A 24208-nucleotide genomic window follows, 5' to 3' on the forward strand; every position below is an offset into this window, starting at 1 on the left:
ATATAGTGCAAATCATGATTGGTTATTGTTATCTGGATATCATCATGCGATACCGAAAACTATCCAGTAAAACTTTGCGCAGAAATTCTATCCAGAACATCTGACTTGCACTAGATAGGACTGAAATAAAACACAACAAATACATATAAACGTTGATTTTATCGTCAACAATAGATGATTCGATGAGTCAATAGAACCAATTCCGTTTGTTCAAGTTTTAAATTTAATTGAGTTTAGCTGTAAATGAAGAATATTGCAATATATAATAATCTGTCTTCCCTAAATTTGATTGCAAATGCAAATTTTCCCGTTAACATTCCATTAAGCAACAGCGGCAAACCTTAATCTGATAAGGCTTTACAAATCTCAATCTGATATTGCTCTTACAATTTAAACTCTTAACAAAAATAATACAATCTTCAATATCGGAAGTTTTTCAAAGTCAACAGGAAAGAATATATTGCGATTACAATTTTAAAAGAATGAGGGTATGTAAATATCCTTAATGCAGCAACTCTGGCAAATATCTTGTTTGATGAAAGACACACATTCTTAATTTTAACAAGGGTTGACGTAATATGACGACTGATTTTCTGTAGTATAAAACACAATAGAAAGATTCTAATTGACACTGAAATGATTTGAAATATTATTTACATTTAAAGAATATAAAATTAAAGTACTTCCTTAACAGTATCGTGTCTACGGGTAGTGAGTAGAATTGGAAAGGTTTGCCTATAGATACATGTATGTATGTTCATAGCAAAACAACAACAACTATATACATATATATTAATCCTCATAATACTTTATAAATACTATATACACACAGCCATATACATACATACATATATATTATATATATATATATATATATATTTAAAAAAAATATATATACATAAATGAAAACTAAAATACAAAAATTTACAGCAATTACTTGGACAACATACTCCTTAAAAAATAATTTGCATTTACCAAATAAGTTGTAATACTGTAAAGTATTGTTTTTTCTATTCTAATTTACAACTGTATTTTCAAAGCGAAATGAAGGATTAACCAACCAAAACCAACATAACTTTCAACTCAACTATTGTATTTGTCAAAAAAAAAATAAAAAAAAATAAATTAAACAAAAACATTTGATATAAAAAATATTGAGCTAGACATATAATTAAATACAAATTTCCATAAGCAAAAAAAAAACAACAAAGACAAAAACAAACCAAAAAGATAATAATAAAATAATAAAAATAATCTTAAAAAACAACAACAAATCTATCAATCCTTTATCTGGAACACAGAGAATTTTGGCAAAGCATTTACTATTCTACTAAAGTGGTATTCTCTTTTTCTTTGAATAGACATTTTCATTCTATTCCACTTTTCTCTTTTTTGTTTTGTTTAAATATGTATCCACCTCTAATGCATTCCATCTGCCATCATCACCAGGGAAGTGCAAATGCTTGAACAAATAAAAATACCAAAAAAAACAAAAAACAATCATCACCGGACATAACTACACTTTGACTTCTTCTGCATTCTAGGTTTGAACTCATATGACACTGTAAAACATTTTTTTCTCTTCATCATTGAACATGAAAGTGAACATGTCCATTTCGCCATGCCATTTCGTTTGATTACATTAAAAACCACAAAATCTTTGATTCTCATGCCTTCTATGTATTGCTGTTGCAAAATGAAAAAGAACCTTTTTTTCTTTTGTTGACATTTTTAATTGTGTACATCATCACTTGCTAAAATAAAATTTCTTTTTTTTTATAATTAAATTTCTTCCCCTGCAAAATTTTTAACAGTTGGACGAATTCCGTCTTGAAATACAGAGGAGGGATCAGGAAATTTTGGCTATGGCGGCCAAAATGAAAACATTGGAAGAGCAACATCAGGTAAAGTTAAAACAAAAAATTACATTCCATAAGAAAATAACATAAGATGTGTGTTTATAAATGTAAAATATAAGATATAAACTTAGTACTTAGTGTATGTTTAACCTTCAAATAATTGAATGACCCTATAAAGCTTGGAAATTGTTCGTTATTTGAAAATCAAAGCCCAAAATAATATTTATTATACATATGTGTGCAGTAAGATTTAAATGTTTTAATGCTTTTATTTTGCCTTGTATTGCAACGCTTGGCGCTTTGTCTTCTTTTAAATACCCATAAAATTTTTAAGTTATTGTAATATAAGACGATTAACTGGGACTCTTCATTTGCAAAATATTACGACACGTAGCCCTTTTACCGATCTGGTTCGTAATGGACTGTACACATTCTTAGATTTTTCATACAATTTTTATGAATGTATGGCAACTACAAACATTTTACTTTCAATAGAGAGTGTATAATCAAAATATTACTGTCTTACTTACGCTTCAGTAGTTTGGTTTGGCTATGGACAAAACGTGCAAAATAAGGACCATACAACGGGTTCAGAGAACATGTTGTCTTGACATAGGCGGAACGATGAGGACCACGGCCACTAAGGCACTGAAGGATATTCTAGACCCATTGACATACAGATTAAGTGTGAGGCAGCTAGTGTGGCTATGAGACTTAAGGCGATGGGAGAATGGATTGAGGATGGGAACAGCTCATACCACCACGGTATAATCGAGGCGACGATAGGAAATCTGGAAAGAGATTAACGATCGGATACCTGAGACGAAACTTTAGGTTGAGTGCCATCGGCACAGTCTTGGATTGACAGAATCCTAGTATTGCCATCTGGAAGATCATGTTACACGGATGGATCAAAGCTAGAGTGAGACAGAGTGGACCTGGGGTCTATATTGAGAAACCAGCGACTGAGATCTATTTTAGACTGCCTGACCATACTACGGTCCTGCAGGCGGAGATCCGGGCGATCACGGAATGCGTGAAGTGGTATGGTGCAGCACGCGAGGACGTCAAGTGTGAAAATCTTAACCGACAGTAAAATTGCCATAATGGCAATAACAACCAGGACGGTAACGTCACAAACAGTCTTGTAGTGTAAGAAGGAGATTAAGGCCTTCCTTAAGGATGGCAACATCCGCATCGTTAGATTGTCGGGCCGTAACGGAGTAAGGGAAAATGAAAGGGCAGACGATTTGGCGGTGAAGGCCAGAGGATTGCCGTCAATAAACTTGGTTAACCCGAAGCCTTTCGGTTGGACGCAGTCCCAGTTAAGGAAGTGGGCGACAAATGTGCATGCAACATTGTGGAACAACGAAATGGTCGGTAGGACGGCGAAAATCCTGTGGGGGGATCCATATCGTGAAAAGACGAGGCTGTTACTGAAAGGAAGTAAGAAGGAGGTCAGTATAGCTATTGGTATCATAAGGGGACCCATAGGACTACGAGCTCGCTTATGTAAAATCGGTACGGCAAGTGATAGCATGTGTAGGATATGCGAGGAAAATGATGAGACGTTGGAGCATTTCGTTTGTCATTGACCTGCTTTCGCGTCTAACAGATACCGGCACTTAGGTGGAGACACAATACCAGACATGAACCAACTTAGGGGAGTGGTATTGAAAGCAATTAAGGATTTTGTAAGTAGCACGGAATTCCTAACTTAAGCCGATTACTGGCTTAGGTGTATGTCCAAGTGGCATGGGGCGAATTAATATCTGCACCCTCATTTCAACCTAACCTAACCTACTGCCTTTCAATACGAGAGACCAAATACCAAATTTAGATCTTTTCAATCTTACGTTTAAAGAGAAGAACGAGGGCACCTTTTACTACAAGGTAAGATACAGGGTGAAGCAATAACTGACATGACAACATGCGCCGAATTTCAAAAATATAAAAAAATATATATATGTACAAAATTTGCATTGCGTCGCTTATCATAGGAACAAAAAGTGTTTTCTTCAAGCTCTTGGGTCTTTCGAGTAAAATATGTAAGTGACAGATATTGGTCTTGCAGCCATTTGACTTCCAATTTCCGCACAATGTCATCGTTTTTCTATCGTTAAGAAGGGTGCGAACCTTTGGCATAACAAGATAATAATCGATGTTCCCTACCCGGATCGATGGACGAATCCATCCATAGACATATTATTGTGATACCACAGTAGCGAAAGAACAAGGTTTCTGGCGGGAATCGAACCCACGGCCCCTGCACTGGTAATCCAAGCACGCTACCAACTCGACTACCGGGTAGCCCTTTTCTGGAACAATGTGTAGCGGAAACATGATTTAATCCGTTCACTGCCGAAATATGGGTACATGAGACAGCAGATAACTCAGGCTAGGTAAGAGAAGAAAATCCTAGATCTAGAAGGATCAAGTTAAAAAAAAAATTAATTCAATTCCTTTGAGGTTTCATAAGACCCCAATTCAATATAAAACCCAAATTTAATCTCTTCATAAGCAGTCAGAGTATATGTTCAACTGTTTTTTATATAATGAAAGGTCCCCACTGTAAAAAGCAAGACTCTCAAAAACCTTTGGAAGGCTAAAATATGGGTACTTGTGACAGAAGATAACTCAGGCTAGGTAAGAGAAGAAAATCCTATTCTATGAAAAGAATGAAATTGTTTGATCCTTTTCGGATTCTAGAAGGGATTTTAGTTCCTTGTGTTGAGGATCAAGTTAATGAAATGTACTTCAATTCCTTGAGGTTTTATAAGACCACAATTCAATATATAACCCAAATCGAATCTGTTTATTAGCATTTAGATTATATGATCCCCTGTTTTTTATATAATAAAATGGACCTTAGGTAGAAACTATAAAGGACAAATATCCTCAAAACCTTTGTAAGGCAGCTAGGATGGGCAATTAAAAAATCTACGGAATCGTATATATTTGCATTAACATTGTACGTACATTTTTATATTCTTAACTCTAATGTTTTTTTTTTATAAACTAATGATATAATTTAATTTTTAGTTTAGTTTATTTTCCTTGCATTTAAACTTGTTAATGCGTTAAATTTTTAGTTGAATTGTGAATTTAATTTAGCAACTTTTGACATATGTATACAATTGCATTTTTGTAAGCCCTATTTAAAACTGAACAATTTCCAAGCCAGGCTTCCCGTTATAAAATTGTGTGATATAAAAAAATAATGTAAGATATGTGTGTGTTGTGTTGTAGCCTTTAACAGTAGTTACCAGTGTATAGAATCTGAATTAGTTCCTCAACCTCAAATGAAATCCAAACAAAGCTAATTGTACAAACTGATCTCATCTTAGGACTACCAACGGCATATTGCGGTATTGAAGGAGTCATTATGTGCCAAGGAGGAGCACTACAATATGCTGCAGGCTGATGTTGAAGAGCTGCGAGCCCGCCTGGAGGAGAAGAACCGTCTGCTGGAGAAGAAGACCCAGGGCACATTGCAGACGGTGCAGGAACGCAATCGGCTGACCAGCGAGCTGACCGAACTCAAGGATCACATGGAGATTAAAGATCGTAAAATATGTGTACTCCAGCGCAAGGTGGATCAAACTTGACAAACCAAATAAAATCCCCACAAACCCCCTAACCAAAATTTCTCTTTTATTTGTTTCCAAACTCTGTTTACTTTCCGTCCCAAAACACAACTTGTTGCTTTTTTTCTTCTTCCATGCTCATTTGTTGTTCACATAGATTGAGAACCTTGAGGATTTGCTTAAGGAGAAGGATAACCAGGTGGATATGGCCAGGGCAAGGCTGTCGGCAATGCAAGCTCATCATAGCAGTTCAGAGGGCGCTCTCACAAGTCTCGAAGAAGCCATTGGCGACAAAGAAAAGCAAATGGCCCAACTGCGAGAACAGCGAGATCGTGCCGAGCATGACAAACAAGAGGAACGCGAACTGCATGAGCGTGAAATTGCCGATTACAAAATCAAATTGAGGGCCCTCGAAAGTGAGGTGGAGAAATTGAATACTCGGCTGGAAAGAGCAGTTACCGAGCGAGAGCGTTTGGAAATCAAACTGGAGGCCTCACAAAGCGAATTGGGCAAGTCCAAGGCGGAATTGGAAAAGGCCACCTGTGAGATGGGCCGCAGCAATGCCGATTGGGAGACAACTAAACAGCGCATTGCCCGTCTGGAGTTGGAAAATGAGCGACTCAAGCACGATTTGGAACGATCTCAGGTATATGAGCATAAAATCATGTTTATGGAATGTACATGAAAGTCATGAAATGTCCCCTCCTAAGTCACTACTACCCTCTCCAAATATCATATCCCCTAAGTGTTATCTGTTTTAAACCAGAACAAAACCCCCAAAGTCCAGATCATCAAATGTCTATAACAGTTATGTCCAAATCTTAAAATCTATATACATATCTCTATATATAAATATAACTTACTATGTATCTATAAGTGTTTTAACCATTATCTTTATAAACATACCAACTACAACTACTTATTTATAATTTCATCTGTTTTTTGTTATTGTTTTTTACATGTACTCCAACACACTCTCTATTTACTTCATCATATAACGAAATAATAATAATTAATCGAATCAAAATGAAAATACTCCCCTCATCATCAACCGTTATTGTTATAACTACTAAATAATACAACTTTTACTACTCTACTCCTATTATGACAACAAACCTGTACTACTACTACCACCACCAACCAACCACCAACCACTACTACTATTTATAAACAACCGTTCCAATGTATCCAAAACCAAATATCTATCTATATAAACCAAATTTAAAAAATATTAGATGCAGCTAGAAGAACAAACCACACTACATAAAGTAAGCCCTAATTTTGACATACATTTACTATCTATACATATCTATTTATATATATTTACGTAAAAAAACAATATTTATAATTGTATAACAGTTAAGCTGTTTGTGTTCCTATACTCTTTTGATTTGAGATAATAACGATACTTTAGTTAATTAACTTTTGCGTAAAATTTTCAAATTAATTTAAAGTCTAACACTAATTTTGCCAGCAGGGAATAGTAATTGTAGTTCATTGTTAACTAACCAACTAACCCACCCACCATTTAGACAAAGAAGAATAAAACGCTATACATCTATATGTCCCCTGTCTCCCTAGCTCCCTCTGTACATTGAGGTGGATCGATTTCAATATTAATCCTAAAAAAAAGACTTGCTTACTCAAAACACATGATTGGACAGTTTAAAGAATATTTTGCTTATTTCTACAATGATGTATTTATCGCAACAAACAACTGAAATGGAAAGGCTTAACTGTCTTCATTACAAAACCTTCTAACAACTTAAATTTGAGATAAAATTTCGTCGAATTTGGATTTGCATAGAAAACATCTTTAAAGATTTTCAAGTCTTAAAATACACTACATTTTGATTGAAATTTTCTTTGCAAATTTATGTTTAATTTGAATCACTCACTTCTGAACATTTCAAGTAGCTCCAAGGAGGACTTTGGAGCCCCCCTCTCATTCATGGAAGTAATATTCCATCTTTGGCCTGATATATGTTGTATATATATTGAGAAGATCGGAGGAAGTGAAGTTTTTCTCGAAGCGCTTAAGAAGCACTTGATTTTTTATTTTGAAACTTCGAATATATGTTTTAAGCAACGGCTATAACATTGTATCCTCAAACCCATTTGGTTTGACCCGACGGAGTTTTTCATCGGCAAGGGCTGCCGCTGCCTGCAGACATGAGCTTTAACATAGCCACACAACAAATAGTCTAAAAGCGTTAAATCAGCCAATTGATCGGTCTAGAACGTGAAATAAAATGTTCACCGAACTCGCCTCTCAATAAGTCTATTGTTACGCGTGCTGTGTGGCATGTGGCACCGTCTTGTTGAAACCACACGTCATGCAAGTCAAGCCCTTGCATTTTGGGCAAAATAAATTTGGATATCATCTCACGATACCGCTCACCATTCACAATTACGTTACGATTCGCATCATCTTTGAAGAAGTACGGTCCAATGATACCACCAGCCCATAAACCGCACCAAACTGTGATTTTTCTAGTTGCATTGGTAGCTCTTACAATGCTTCTGGCTTATCCTCACTCAAAAATCGACAATTCGGCTTATTTACGTGCCCATTGAGCCAAGCGTTGTTCGTTTTTAAGTCGATTCATGGTTAAATTATAGACCAAACAGAAGATGTTTGACAGTTAAACAAAACACGAAACGTGCGTAAGCTGTTTAAACCAGTATTGCCATAAAGATAATAGCTAAAAAATCACCCTTTATATCTATAGTATCGATATGATCGAAATTTTGCCAGATATGCTCCGCATCATAAAAAATTAGTACCGAAATTCTGAGTCAGTGACCGCAACTTTAAGAACATAATCATCTTCAGTGGCAAAGCTCATTTTTGGTTCCGCAGGATGGTGCCACAAACCACACAACACACCTTAGGTTAGGTTTCAGTGGCAGTCTGTCATTGGACGTTTTCGTCCATTGTGATACCACAGGAACAGAAGAAGTAAGATGCCTTCTAGTTCCTACCGTTGAACCATCAAGATCGCTTTAAAAAGCCCTATAACTTGCGAATGTTCAAATGCAAATGCAAATTTTGCCCATGAACATTCCACTAAGGAACAGGGGCAAATGTTCACATCCGCTAAATCAGACGTGTAATCAAAGAAATGAGAACTTAAAGTGGAACTCCTTCTGGCTGCTAGTGCGGGACACACACATAGAAGGTGTTTTATAATCTCTTCTTCTTCGATGTCCTCACAGCTTCTGCAAAAGTCGTTGCTGGCAACTTTCAGTCTGTCAGCATGTCTTCCGATTAGTCAGTGACCTGTCATGGTAAACACAATGACTGAGACGTCTGCTCTAGCCAATGACAGCAAAGCAGTAGACCTCTTCAAGTCTAAATTAGGCCACATAGTTTTGGAATGCTCACAGCCCCCTCTTTGTGACCATCTATCATTCGTTGTCCTTGTGGCCTGGTCCTGAAAACTTAGCTTACATGTCGCTAGAGGCATACCACGGATTCCAGTATCCCAGGAATGTGTAGGGTAGTTCCTAGTTTTGCAAGCTCGTCCACTTTATCTGGGATATCTCTGTGGCATGGCACCCAGAACAGGTGAATTTTGAACTGTTCAGCCATCGCGTTGAGAGATATGCGTCAGTCGAGGGCGGTTTTAGTTCAGAAATACATTATCCAGGGATTTAATGGCTGCCTAGCTGTCTGAGAAGATATTTATGCCAATCGTCGTTATGACGTTATATCTTAGCCTTTCCACCACTTCCTTAATTGCAAGGATCTCCGCTTGATACACACTGCAGTGGTCGGGTAACCTTTTCGATATGACCTGGTCGTTTAGTTTGGAACCATCCGTATAGAAATCTATTGTATGTAACTTCTGTTACCAGGAATATCGTAGTTCTAATCGTTTCTATCAGGAAGTTTAGTACAGTACTTTTATCAAAAAGCGTCTCAGGTAGGGTGTAATACACACTGCCTAGAACATCGGATATTGTATCAAGGATAACACAGTGTCCGTAGACGCCACATGACCAATGAGAAAGCTCCCTTAACCTCACAGCAGTAGTCGCTACAATTTGGGTAGACACAATGTCCAGAGGCATAAGATGTAGCATTAAATTTAGTGCATCAGATGGTGTCGTCCCCAATGTGGCTGTGATGCACAAACAAGCCATCCTTTGGATCCGGTTAAGTATTGAGCAGTAGATGGACTTTTGAAGCACCGCCCACCAGACCACAACACCATATTGCATTATAGGTCTGACAACTGTAGTATATACCCAATGCATGACACGCGGTCTAAACTCCCAAATTTTGCCAATTGCTCTCTTATAGGCGTATAGGGCAAAGGTTACCTTTCTTGCCCTTTCCAAAATGTTGGATTTGAAGTTCAATTTCCTGTCCAGCAAAACACAAAGGTATTTTGTGCTTTCTGTAAATGGAACATTCTCTCCAACCAATGAGACCGGTTCCACTGTAGGCAACTTGCATCTCCGACTTAGAAGAACAACTTTTGTCTTGCAGACCACTTTCGGTAGCCCACTTTGCTGTTACACGTAGAGCTTCCTGAAGTATTTCTGTTAGAGTGCTAGGAAACTTTCCCCTAACCGAAATTGCCGCGTCATTAGCATATGCGACCACTTTTACGCCTTTTTCTTCCAGAGACAACACACGTTACTATCGATTGACTGAAGAGTGAGTGTGATGATAGTGTTATCTCTATCTATCTCGATTGGCCGCTTCGTTCGTGCGATTTGACGCCTGTAAATTTTTAGTTTTTATAGAAAATTTTGTCAAAGTTTGGCTTTTCATTTGTTTCGGTATTACCTTCTGTGAAACATGCTGTTAGAAAATAGATGCCCTTTTTTTTTTGTAACACTATTATGTTATAAGTTGACTCGAGCAAGAAGAACAAAAAAATATGACCCCGAGTCAGATTATAACAGAATAATATTATCAACAAAAAGGTCAACTATTTTCCAACAGCATATTTCACGGAAGAAAATACCTGCCTGGGCCAAAAAAATACAATTCTACCAAGAGCCTTATCGGACTGTTTTGCCACTAGGTGGAACCATGTAATCCTTTAGTGGCAAAAAAGTGTGATAAGGTCAGAATGCATTTTGCGCATCATATTTAGCCAAATCTTTAAGAAAGGGGTTTCCATTACTGAAAACAAAATTTAATCTCAGTTTTTTCTTTACTAATCCAATCAAATACATAGTTAAACGTAAAATTCTTTAAAAATTCCAAACAATACTTGTATGACATATTAGATTGGAACTACAACCAGCTTTTACAAAATCCCACCTCAATGTACACCACTACCAATACCACATTCCACAGGAAAGACGTAGGCAGCAAATTTGAAAGGACTATTCAAATCCTTATTTGCTGGAATGTTGCTTACTAGTCCCAACCTCCATATTCAACCCTACTTTGACCCCATAACCATCCTCAAAGATAAGAGGTTGGTGCTTACTAGTCCCTGTCCCTCCCACCCTCAGTTAAAGAAGAGAAATAGCACATCGTTTCATTACTAACTACCAAATTAAAGTGCACCTCATTAACTATTCATCACTCAAATTGTTCGTACTTAGTTTTTCGGTTTATAGTCCATTTTTGTAGACAATTACATTTAACAAGTACTAGTATTTATAGATAAGTATGAAGTGAAAACCACAACAACAACATCAACAACAATAACAATTATAACATAACAAATAAACAAATTACAGCACTCTAAAAAATTGCTTCTCCAACCAAATCCGAAAACAAACAAAAACGCCTCCAACGCCACAAAAATTTACCAAAAAACAACAAAGGTTTTGATTTAATAAAAACTAACAAAAAACAAAGAATTCCACAAATTTAATGCGCCATTATAAACACAAAAATAACTTCTTTTATTTAAATTTTATTCAAAAGAAACACACTCTAAAACAATTCAGCTAACAATCGATCTTTAGTATATCCTATAAATTGTAGCCCTTACCGACCCAAAATACCTCAGCAATTATATTTTGATTTTATTTTTAAGTTGAATTTATTCAACTATTGAAAAATTTGGTGTGACATTGTACGAAGCTATGTCAAAATATAATTTTTATTAATTCTTTAGGAAAATATATATAGTCTTCATTTCAAAGAGTTCAAAGACTTCGAAAGGCAAATAATCTTTATTGAAAATTTAGAGTTTTAAAGAAAAATTCGTCGAAATCTTGATTTACTGCTTCTGGCCTTAAATCACTTAGTTTTTGTCTATATTGCTAATAGAAAAGCAAAAAATTGTAAAAAATTAAAAAAGTAAGAGATAATGTACTGTTAGGTTAGGTTAGGTTGAAATGAGGGTGCAGATATTAATCTGTCCCATGCCACTATAGACATATCCCAAAGCCAATAATCGGCTTGTTGTGCGCTCTAAATACTAAAAAATAAATAAATACTAAAAAGCCGGGCCATGACACAGGAAATACTCTAACGTCTCATCATCTTCCCCGCATGCCCTACACATGCTATCACTTGCCGCACCAATTTTACAAAAGTGAACTCGTAGTCCTATGCGTCCCGTTATGATACCAATAGCTATACTAACCGCCTTCTTACTTCCTTTTAGTAATAGCCTCGTCTTCTCACGATCCGGATCTCCCCATAGGATTTTCGCCGTCATACCGACCGTTTCTTTGTTCCACAGGGTTACTTGCGCATTCAACGCCCACGGTCTTAACTCGGACTACGTCGACCCGAAAGGCTTCGGGCTAACCATGTTTATTGACGGCAATCCTCTGGCCTTCATCGCCAAATCGTCTGCTTTCTCATTCCAAATTACACCGATATGGCACGGCACCCAAACGATGCGGATCCTCAGAGATGACGTCAATCTCCTTCTTACACTAGTAAACCGTGTTCGTGATCGGTGTGAAAATATTGGCCAGGTGGGGCGCCAAAAAGTCGATCTCCTTCGGTAGTAACGCAGAAAATATTCTATCAGATCCGGGTGACCTAAATGGTTTGACGTTCCTCAAGGATTCCTTACTTTACTTTAATTGGCTATGACAGAACATTTGTTCCGAACGTAGAATGGCGTTCCAAGCGCTTCAATCTCCTGCGCTCATTTTATAATCTCTGACACCAAGTTGATCTTTCCATCAGGCTAACCTCAAGGGTTCCTTCACCATAAATTCTGTAATGATAAGCCTTTGACCAACATAAGCCTTTGATGTTGGTCGAAGGCTTATCATTGCAGAATTTATGATGAAATAATACTTGAGAAGCTTCACACCATTTAAGTCACCTGGACATGATGGAATATGTAATAGAAATTTTTATCCAAATTGGATTTTCTCTCAATTTTATCTAAAATTTGGTAAAAATTGCAATTCCATGGAAAATTGTGTCGAAATTTGAGTGTTTTAAAAATTTTATCGGAATTTAATTTCTAAAAGGAAAATTTTATAGAAGTTTTCAAAATATTTCTATTTGCTGTTCCAACCAATTTGTTTTCTAAACTCATTCAGAAGCACAGACATTGGTTACTAAAGAAAGGGTTGCCACCCCGATCATATTTTTTTCTCGGCAACACATGAAAAAAATCACACATTTTTAGTAGTAGCAGATTAATTGGTCGTTTGGTAGAAAAATCAAATTTAAATCAAAATTTCAACGAACTTCAATATGATATAAATAGAAATGTTTTTAAAATACAATTTTTATAGAAATGTTTATTAAAGTTTTGAACATTTTGTCAAAATTCAAATACCGTGGAAACATTTTAATTTTTATTTCTTTGTAACAACGAAGCTATCTAACCATTTACATTTCTACATCAGGTGTTTAATTGTTTTAATTAAGTTAAGAGTCTTCCATTGACCAACCTACCCATAATCATACGTATAATTTCTAATTCAAATTAGGCTTTTAGTCATTAATCTAAACCACTTAATGCGTGGTTTTCAATGGGGAAAAAAACTTAAAAGTCAATCAAATTAATTTCTAATGGATTGCTATTACATGAAATGTCCATAATAAATCATTAGGCTTGCTATTGTCAGAAAATGTATGTGTCGAATGGTATTTTGACATAAAATCGATATGTCCACAAATGAATGAAGGCGAAAGCAGCAACAAGCCGAGGCAAAAAGTATCAACAATCCATACTAGTAGTGGCCTTGATATAACTAATGTTGTATATACGCATTTATATGTTATATATAAACAGGGTAAAATTGTTTGAAATGGAAATACGTTGTTGTTTAAACTAATTATATAAATTAAATGTGTAATACTTACGCTAATAAAAGTCCCCTAATGTATGCTACAGGTTGTGTCAATAGAAACCCCGTAAGGTATACAACGAATTTAGCTAGAGGCGTTGTCCACATGCATCTGCAATACAAATTTAACAAAAATGAAATTTAATTAAAATGAAAATTTTTTTTCTGTTTAGTAATTTAAGAGATTTATTTTTAATTACAAATTGGCATCTATTTATTTGAAAATTTCAAAGTTAGATTTAATAATACAATCACTAACCGCAGTCTAATCAAAGTTATTAAAAACCTGTAATAAATTTCTCAAACATTTACAATTTCAAATTTGGTGACTTGTAATAAGTTTCACGCAATGATTGGTTAAATAATAGTGGCAGTTTTTTCTGTAAACAACGATGATCTCTTATAGTTAAGGTTGATCCATATAATCTTGGAGCGTTCATAGCCTTTATCTATCATCCGGACCCCGTTTCGAACATCAACTGTTTGTCCCTAGAGGCACACTCTTACAAGCCTGTCTGCTCTAGAGTTTCCTGGACTCTGAGCGCCGGCACTCATAACAAATGAGATTTGAACTTTTTAGCCAGAGATCTGCGTCATCAAAGGTTGAAATATCAATTCTTAAATATTAAACATTAAGGCATTATATCTGAGCCATTCCAGCTGAGCCATTAGAAATGGCGTCCACCCAAATAAAGCACCATAATGAGTACATATGTCTGACTACAGTAATATGCTGTATCCTCAATATATTAGTCTGAGTTATAAGAAGCTTCAGATGTCAATTCAAGCAACTCAACCTTTTACGTGAAAAGATGTATGCGACAGTCAAAGGGGATTTCCTGTCGACCGGTCTATTTAAACCTCCCAATGATATTTAATCCCCTCATTATCAAGACCAGGACTGCGCAAGCAAGTCTGTCCTCGACTCCCACCCAAGATTCGATTCGAAGTAAAAATCGAAGTATTTGCCCGGAAACCGATTCCGAGTCGAAGCAAGCTAGCTCATCCCACTCTGAATATACGATTATTACTCAAAAGGTACCTTTGAGATCATTGAGCTTAACCTTGTATAGAAAAATACTCAATGATTTGGGACAAATATACCCGCTGTTCCTTAATGGAATGTTCATGGGAACATTTTTGTTGTAATTATACTAAGCTCCAAATGTCCATCCACCACTTCAAGTCAGCATTGAATTTTCTAAATTCTGTAAAAAGTTCTTCTAAAATTCATGACAACCCGGCTACCAGCGAAGATATTTAAATCCATCATCATTATGACCAGAGTTGCGGTGTCTGTCTGACTTCCATAGGAAGAGGCTCAGATCTGAAGAAAAAGTCAGATTAATTGCCCGTAGTCCGGTTTGGAATCGAAGAAAGCTCGCTCAACTTAGGACCGGACTTCGACTCTGTGAAAAATTTCCGAATTCGACTTTAGCTCAAAAACTCTGTTCTGCTCCGCAGCTCTGGCTCAGATATATTCTGACTCTCTCCGTTACGACTCGGCAAATATAAACTCTAGAGTAAGAATTGGATTTTTGAAGTACTGTCGACTGTGGGTCAAAAGCGTCGCCGTCGTCGACTTCAACGTTGGACTATGTGACCCCTCCGACCTCTTTCGTGACTTCTTACGCAACAGAACCACCATAGCCCCAATATTTCCGCGCCAGTATTAGAGCCTGAACCAGACTGCCACTAAAATCGAACCCAAAATTCCTAAAAATAGTTTTTTCCAAAATACAAATCTTAAAATTTTTCTCAAAATTAGATTTTTTCAGAAAATATCAAAACTAGATTTTTACAGAAAATATCAAAAATTGATTTTTACTCAAAATTTTGTTAAAACTTTCGTTTTTCAACATAAAAGTGTTTTTCGAAATTTGTAGTAAATATATTTTAAAAAATGTTTTCATGTGGCGTCCCATACTTTTCGTTTTCATACGCTACACCTATACTGTGGTACAGGGTATTACAACTTAATGCATTTGTTTGTAACAACCAGAAGGAAAATATCTAGATCCATTGATAAGTATACTGATGGACTTAGAATCACTTCCTGCTTCGATTTGGCTATGTCCGTCTGTCTGTCCGTCTTTCTGTCTATCTGTCGTTCGTGTTGATTTGTGAACAAAGTGCAGATTCGAATTTACATCCAATCATCAATTTTGGCACAGCCATATTTTTTTGGCCATGAGACGAAGCCCAATGAAAATGGAAAAAATCGGTTCGGAGATAGACCCTATATGTTATCGGAGATAGACCCTATTTATATGTTAGGCCGATTTTGAGCAATATTGCAATAATATGGAAATTTTCTCACTTCTAGAGCTATTGCAAGCTCATTTATTGACCAATCTTCCCAAAATGTTTCACAAAGCCCCATATCATTGAGCTCAAACTTGAATCGGACAGCAGCCATTGATGTGTGAGAAGTTTGCCCTTGTTTCTCAATGGAATATTCAAGGACAAATTTGCATTTATCCGTAGCTCATATCGGTTAGCGTTGTCCGATTCAAGTTTAAGGCTCAATGACAGGAAATCTCCTTTTCATTGCCGAGTCCAAAAGGCGTGCCGAAGAACGACACTAGTTAGTGGAGAAATTTCACTTGGCTAAGCGCATTTATTGACCAATCTTCCCAAATTGTTGCACAACACGTTCCTCGCCAACTACCACAATATCTGAAAAGTTTGGTCGAAATAGGTTCAGCTTCAGATATAGCTCTCATATATATGTTCGTCCGATTTTGAGCAATATTGCAATAATGTGGTCATTTGTCAACCAATTCTCTCAGAATTTGACAGAGAGGTCTTCTTATGACTCTCGAGATTACTCATGAATTTCATTGAAACCAGCTCAGATTTGAATATAGCTTCCATATGTACCATATATCGCCCGATTTTCACTTCTACTGCTACTGCAAGCGTAATCTTCCCAAAACTGTGCACAACGCTTTGATAGACAACTAATACAATATCGACAGGAGTTTGGTCGAAATCGGTTCGGAATTAGATACAGCTCTCATATATATATGTTTGTACGTTTTTTTGCAATAATTTTGTCATTTGTCCACCGATTGTAACGAAAATTGGCATATATAATTCTGTTATAACTGTTGACATTTTTGTTAAATTTTGTAAAAATCGGTTTTGATTGATTTTTAACTTCCATAACACATACGAATCGTACTATTTGCACTTGTAGAGCCGTAGTTTTACAATTTGAACATATTTGCTCGAAATTTGATACGGATTCTACTAACCCATCTGAAAACCTTCGCCTAGCTCCATCAAAATTGCTTCAGAACTAAATATGGCTTCCAATTGATACTTATAGAATAAGTGCTGGGTATAAGATAGTCGGCACAGAACGACTTTTGTCCTTCAGCACTGAACTCTTTTCTGTTTTTAGAGCCCACTAAGTTATGAGAAAATCATTCCGTAAGAGCTACCATATGAAAACATTTTTTTAATTTATTTAGTAAAAACTTGGCCGTCTTCACAATTGATACGGGGTCTGAAAGGGTTAACTACATTTACGAAATGCTATGAAAATATTTTTGAAATATAATTAACAGCTACCTCGCGTTTGATTATTTTTAATAAAATTTTTATATATAATAAACTGAAGGGCTAAATGAAACTGAATTTATATAAAATACCTAGCAATAATGATTTATATAAAAAATCTATAAAAATGTTGCCCTAACACTCCCAAAATCAATTTTAAACTTTGCTTCTTAAAGTATGCTACAAAAGTATATACATCTAATTCAAGATAATGAAATATACAGTTAAGGGTAAAAGAGAGTGTAATAGTAAATATGGAAGAGTAGACATAAACGTCCTTATTTACAAAACTTTATGAAGCCTTAATATAGGTTTATTTGACAGTTCTATGAATAAGGCCGAAAGCGTTTTCAGAATAAGAAATTCAAAAAGAATTAAATAAATCCTGGAATTTATTCCAGGAAATAAACTTGTCTCCAGAGGCATACTTTGACTTTTTGTCCTATTTACCTCGATTTTATGACATTGCATAAAGACAATATTTTATCATCTAATCACAAAATATGCACATAATGAATTGCAATCTTATTCATCTTCATGTATGAATTCAAGCTGCATATTGTGAATGCAATCATTGTAATCATCATAAAATGCACTTCAAAGTTATCTGTTACATTTGTATAAAATAAATACGCTGTCTTTTGTTCATTCTATCAAGCACAAAATCTCATAGGAGAGATATCAAAATACTCATATTCCCTGAAGAGCTCTCCAACAAGAGCTAAAATCATCACAACAGCTTCAATTCATCAAAGGCACCAACTACCACTACAATTGCAGCTTATGGGAGCCTGGCAAAATTTGTGTCGTCAAGTCAAATGTAGATATCTTTGCTATAAAATATGTTTGTGAGTGTGTGTAATTGTCCGAGTTCTCAGCTGGCGTTGTTGTTGAAAATGCACCACAAGTACAAGAGTTCACTTCGTAAATAGTGAAGTTTGTTTAAATCACTTTACACTTTGTGTTGGTCTAAGTTTTATAAAGTATTCATTAAGGATGGAAAACTTTAATGGGGAAGTTCTCATTGTAGCACCCGAAACAGCCAAAATAGCAAAAAAGGAAAACCTATAGTTAAGTCTCTGTTGATATAAGTTCTCATTTTCTTGTGTAAATATTGGAAATACCGATGTTTGCAATGTAAGATTTTTACTATTAAATTTTTTGCCTGTAAGAACGAGGATACATTTTTTTAATGACTTGTTTATATTTACTCTTTCCTCGTAGTCAAAGCAAACCGAAAATTTTTATTAGAAAATACTTTGCTTTCCGATCAGAAATCAAATCCAGGTTAAATCAAATGTTGTAGCTGTATCGTTTTCCAGACCGCTTCTCCTGCATTCACAAAGGTTTCTGTCTAAGCATTGAAATTCCTTAAAAACGTTAGCACAACGTCACAATAAAACGTTTTATGGACTTTTCTAAGTCACTTGTGGTAAAAATATTTGAAATTCTCACAAAATTTAGATTTCACAGAAATGAACCCAATATTGTTATTGAAAATACGTACATCACCAGTATAAAATGCACTTCACAAATGGTAAAATTTGTTGAAAGCACAACACACTCTATATTGGTATTGTATACTAAAATAAACAATGCCCCTAACTTCACCTACAGACTGTATATGTATATGCAACAGGTCCTTCCCTATGTATTTCTACAGAAGTTACAACAAATAAATACATCTGAAAACACGATTTATTTTATAAAAAATTCAAATATTTTCATATTTAATTGTGAGGATTTAGGTATTCCATGTTCCTTAATGGAATATTGCTGGGAAAATTTTAGACGATCCAGGTTTATGAATTGGGATTTTTCCAAACTTAGCTATTGTTTATTGAAACCTTCGATTTTTCACAATATTTTTAATCCTCATAGCTGAGATCGTTTTAAGAAACTAAGTCTCTACATTTTTTCTTGACAGAATTTGTAGTCTCCTGTCTACTTAGTATAAAAGGTTTGCAAATGCAAATTTGTCCTCGAACAGATTCCATTAAGGAACAGGGCAAGTTTCTCACATGTCAATGAGTGCGGTCCGATTCAAATTCAGCCGAGTCCGAACAGCGTGCAGTATGACACATCTTTTGGGAGAAGTTCTTAACATGGCAAAGTACCTAACAAATGTCGCATTAGAAGGGTTAACCACCGCGGAAATTTTTTTCTGATGTTCTCATTAGGATTCGAACCCAGGCCTTAAGCTTTATAGGTGGACATGCTAAGCTCTGCGCTACGAAATTTTGCTTGGCTAACTACCACACGAATCTAGCCGGAGCAGACTATGTAATACCCCACACCACCAAGTCTTTCTACTACTACACACAAGTTTCTGGCCTAGGCAACATTAAAAGTTGACATGTCCATTGGAAAGTGTGACAATTTTTAGCATAATCGTACTCAGAACGTTTGGACGTACGACAGTCATTTGTATTGTTTACAGTAACTTGAAACAATTAATTTGACGAAAAGAAATGGAATTAACCTTGAACATGTTCGCGCGGCCATTTTGCACAACTTTCGGCGTGGATTTTCACCACAAGAGTGCATTGATGAACTCAAATCATTGTATGGTGATGAAGCCCCATCCTATAGCCCTGTGAAAAATTGGTTTAATAAATTCAGTAGTGGTCGAAGCTCGCTCAAAGTCGATTTCCATGAAAACGGCCGTTGTATCCGAGAAAATTGATGCCGTACGTTATCTTATAACGCAAAACCGTTATGTGAGATAAAGGCATCCTTGGGCATTTCCTCCACCAGCATACACTCAATATTCCATGAACACTTTGCCGTAAAAAAGGTTTGTTCCAAGCACGACAAGAGAAGAAAGACACATCGGCTCTATTCAGCTCCTTTTTGACCGGCCAGCCCTTACTTTGCACTCAATAACTTCTTTTTATTCCGGCACATTAATTTTTTTCCCCAGAAAATGCTGTCGACACGTTCAATAAGTATGTTTTGGAGGTGTCTCAATCGGAATGTAAAAAGTGCTTCGACAATTGATTTGAGCGCTTGCAAAAAGAGTATAAAATATGCTGGTGGATACCTGTATAAACAATATAAACTTTTTGATGATAAAGTTTGCATTTTCATGATTGGGCCAAAATTTTTTGTAGCACCATTGTATTAAGCAAAAAAGACCTGGAAATGCATATCACATGAAAGATATAAGGGAGCTACATCTAAAATTGAACCGATTTCGATAAGATTACACGCAAAAATTCAGACGTCAAATCAAACACATAGTTAAACATTTTGTAATGATCACATTAAAATTGTCACCACACCAGCCATAACAGGGCATGTCGGTTGAATGATATACACGGAAGCTGTATCAAAATCTGTACCGATTCTTTCGAAAATTTACAGCAGTCTTCCTCTAAAGAACCGGACCAGACTTAGACCGACCCTATTTTTAAACGGACGATATTCTAAAGCGAACCATGTTCAGCGCGGAGGTCGGGGATCGTACCAATACTTATTGTGCCACATTCCAGCGAAATCTGTTAATAAATGAGGCTTTTGTGGTCCTAGGACCTTATATCAGGAGATAGGTCCATATGGCGGCGATATTTAGATATTAACCAATCTGGACTATATTCGGTACAGATATCGGGGATTTTGAAACAAAGAAATACGGCTTTTAAATGAGGGCTATATCATGATATAGTCCGATATAGCCCATCTTCAAACTTAATATGCCTATGGACGAAAAAGAATCTGTGAAAAATATCAGATCAAAATCTTCGTTAATAAAGACTGTAGCGTGATATCAACAGGCAGGCTAACAGATTTAAATCGTCATAGCTAGATCGTCTTAGATTTTAACGAAGAGCAAGAAGATATATACACATATACCAATTTGGACACTTTATAAGCCCTACGTTAAATAATGGCGCTCAAGAAGTCAAAAGGTTGATTTATATGTGAGCTATAGCAAGTCTAGAAAGTTTTGATTCCAATAATGAGGCATATTCAACATGTTATTGTATAGTGAGGATAAAGCGGAGTATTTATCTTTCGCGAAATGAATCATCTCTGGCTGAGAACTGTTTCAAGGAGACTATGTTAAAGAAAAATTATTTATTACTTGCAAAAGCAAAATATAAGTATAGGCAAAATTTTGCCCTTAACTGTATTACAATTAAGTCAACTAAAAAAAATATTTATATTTTTTTGTCAATGTGCATATGTGTTTCACACGAATACTAAGCAAATATTTTGTAACACATTATTACAGTCGGTACAAAAATTAATGTATGAATCTGGACAAATATCGGTAAGTGGCTGCTTATAGATCTAGAGGCGATTGTAGTTGTTTTGTGATATTAAAAAAAAAAAATACGCACACGCTAAATTTTCTTATTTTTGTTTTACTTCAAACCTTCATCTTCGACAATCACAAGAAATATTAGCGAAAATAAACCAAAATAACAGCCATTAACGAATATCAGAAAATCCACACCACAACCTATACAACAAATTTAGTTTACAAACAACATTTAGTTCATCATAGACGTTCGTTCGTTCATTCGTTCCCATTCATCTTTAAACACACAAAAAGACAAACTTAAACAAAAAATAAGCAATGTCTATTACATCACTGAATTCTGAATTATGTGTATATGCATCATCACCAGCACCATCACCACCACAAACACCAACAAGAACATGTTGTTTTTCTCATTAGCACAAGGCGAGTTTGGAATTTTTGATTGGATTTCAACTGCATCTAATCAAATTTTGGGCGTAGGAGAACCATTGATAGAGCAGTAAGGCTTCCATCCCTAACATACAAACTCGCTTTCAAACAATCGCATCGCATCTGCATCTAAATATCGTTTTGTTTTCCTGCTGGATTTATTTCGCTTTTTAAATGGCATTTTCGATTTATTGCCAAAACCAAAAACAAAACAATCCCAATTAAAGAATATTTTTAATGTACTGAATTTTTATATCAAAATTTTCTTGTAACCCGCAATCGCAACCGTTCCCTAACCGTTCAACAATTAAGCAGACAACATTTGGTCGCACAACACTAACCACTTCCCAAGAGTTGGATCGAGCCACAGAAAGGGCCGACAAGGCGGCAGCCGAACTGAGACGTACCCAAGCCGAGCTGAGAGTCACTCAGGTATCCCCAGTGTTTTTAGATTTCATTATCAACAAAAAACATTTCAATGCAATTCTTTTCGTATACTATCTATTATAATTATCTTTATACTTATTATTTATGTTTTTGTGTTGTTGTTTTTTTTTTTTGGGTTTCTTTCTCAATATCATTCTATGGTCGTATGATTTTGTTTTTCTTACACACCTGATTTTTCTCTTTTCATGATATTATAACTATATACTTTTAACAATTAATCAAAAAAAAATAATTTCAACAAATTGAATATGTTTTGTTTTGTTTTATATTTAAATCATAAAAATAATTAAATATTTATATGATATTGCCATAAGAGAAAAAACATACATATTAACTATCAATATTATTATGTTATGTTGTGATTTTATTTTTGAAAGTGGTGTGTTAATATGATATGATCATTGGGATGTTTTTTTTCGAAATATTTTTGTTTTTCTTCTTTCGAAAAAACAAAGAATAGCTCAAATATCAGTTAATCGTAACAATTGGATTTACTCCAAAAATGCTTCTCGTTTTGATTTTCCAGCATCATATGTGTATTTGTTGTAAACTTATGAAATCAACTGAAACCACTACACTGCAATTGTTATTACTATTATTATTGTTTTCAATTGAAAAATCAAAAACGACAAATTCCTATCCCCTCAAGAACATTACACATTATACACCACTCAACCAAAAATGCTAAAAAAAAAAACTCCTCCAAGAAAAAACGCAACACACATTGTATCAATGTCAATATAACATTTACATAGTTATAATACTAATAATAAACGGATTCAATAAGTATTAAATTTAATGAAACAGCTTATGTCAAAAAAACTTAGTGCTAGTTAAATAGATTGTAATGCTTAAACTAGTCTTAAAGGCAGTGAAATCCAAAAAAGTATTTGTTTCGACAGAGGTAATTAATTCATGGTAAATTTGTTATTAATCCTCAAGGTTCAGGGAAAAGTTGATAACTTTATAAGGCATGGCTTATATTCTTATTGATGCGACTATTACATCCAAACCCTAAGTCTATACTGTGGTTTAGAGCACAACCTATTGCTCAAGCTATAAACCCAATCATGAAAAAAGCCTGGTATCTAAAGTTTACCCCACAGAATGGAAGACTTTAAGGTCTTTAAAACCGTCTAATCTAAAATTTATTCTCAATTATTATCTCTGCGGCCTATATATAAATGTTGAGTGGAGAACCACCGCTGGCATACCCATGGATTATACTTCCTATGGTATGTGATAAATAGTTCCTAGTCTTTCAAGACCGTCTGATCTAAAATTCATTATCAATTAATATCTCTGCGGCCTATATATAAATATTGAAGGGAGAATTACAGCTGACAAAACTTTTTGGAGAAGTTTTGAACACCGGAGTAAGCGTCATAGGCAGATAGAATAAATTATGCGCTACGGTAACGCCCTGCGAATGATTACATCCGCTTATTTAGAAGGTCGAAGTTCTTCAACAAAAGTTGTTTAGTCGTCAAACAATGTCTGCATAACCATAAAACTGTGAATCGACCGATTTTTTGCTTTCGTATTCCACTTTCTCTATAATGTGTAAGCTGGGTCATAGTCTTGAAAGCTCGTATGTCCTACAATTTCTTGGGATATTTTCATACAGATCAGTTGCCATCTCATTAATAGTTCTACGATAATCAGAAATACTTTCTTCCGAGATTTAATGGCAATTTGGCTGTCGGAGGAGAAAGAGATATTGATATTAAGTTTTAGTTGCAAGGACCTCACCACTGCACACACCGTTTCTATACGCTTAGATCTTAGTAAAATGGAAAGAT

At 35.4% G+C, this 24208-nt stretch overlaps 2 protein-coding genes across 16 annotated transcripts in view; one reads left to right on the plus strand and one right to left on the minus strand.

Annotated features, from left to right (window-relative positions):
- Positions 1-24208, minus strand: part of LOC106094039 (molybdopterin synthase catalytic subunit-like) — a 515852-nt gene that overhangs the window by 421252 nt on the left and 70392 nt on the right. Inside the window, exon 2 of the mRNA XM_059370219.1 lies at positions 13710-13805. The gene's annotated coding sequence lies outside the window, so the exon portion shown is untranslated. The remainder of the gene's footprint in view (positions 1-13709; positions 13806-24208) is intronic.
- LOC106089369 (ELKS/Rab6-interacting/CAST family member 1) overlaps positions 1-24208 on the plus strand; it is a 289868-nt gene that overhangs the window by 238099 nt on the left and 27561 nt on the right. For 6 of the 15 annotated variants that reach the window (XM_059370205.1, XM_059370204.1, XM_059370203.1 and 3 more), the window contains 6 exons: positions 1815-1904; positions 5207-5452; positions 5604-6092; positions 6682-6714; positions 21498-21536; positions 22272-22391. In XM_059370205.1, coding sequence (XP_059226188.1) covers positions 1815-1904; positions 5207-5452; positions 5604-6092; positions 6682-6714; positions 21498-21536; positions 22272-22391 — 1017 coding nt within the window. The remainder of the gene's footprint in view (positions 1-1814; positions 1905-5206; positions 5453-5603; positions 6093-6681; positions 6715-21497; positions 21537-22271; positions 22392-24208) is intronic. The other 9 variants (XM_059370218.1, XM_059370206.1, XM_059370209.1 and 6 more) reach the window with 5 other exon arrangements.

Source organism: Stomoxys calcitrans, chromosome 5, assembly GCF_963082655.1.
Source record: "Stomoxys calcitrans chromosome 5, idStoCalc2.1, whole genome shotgun sequence".
Taxonomy (NCBI): domain Eukaryota; kingdom Metazoa; phylum Arthropoda; class Insecta; order Diptera; family Muscidae; genus Stomoxys; species Stomoxys calcitrans.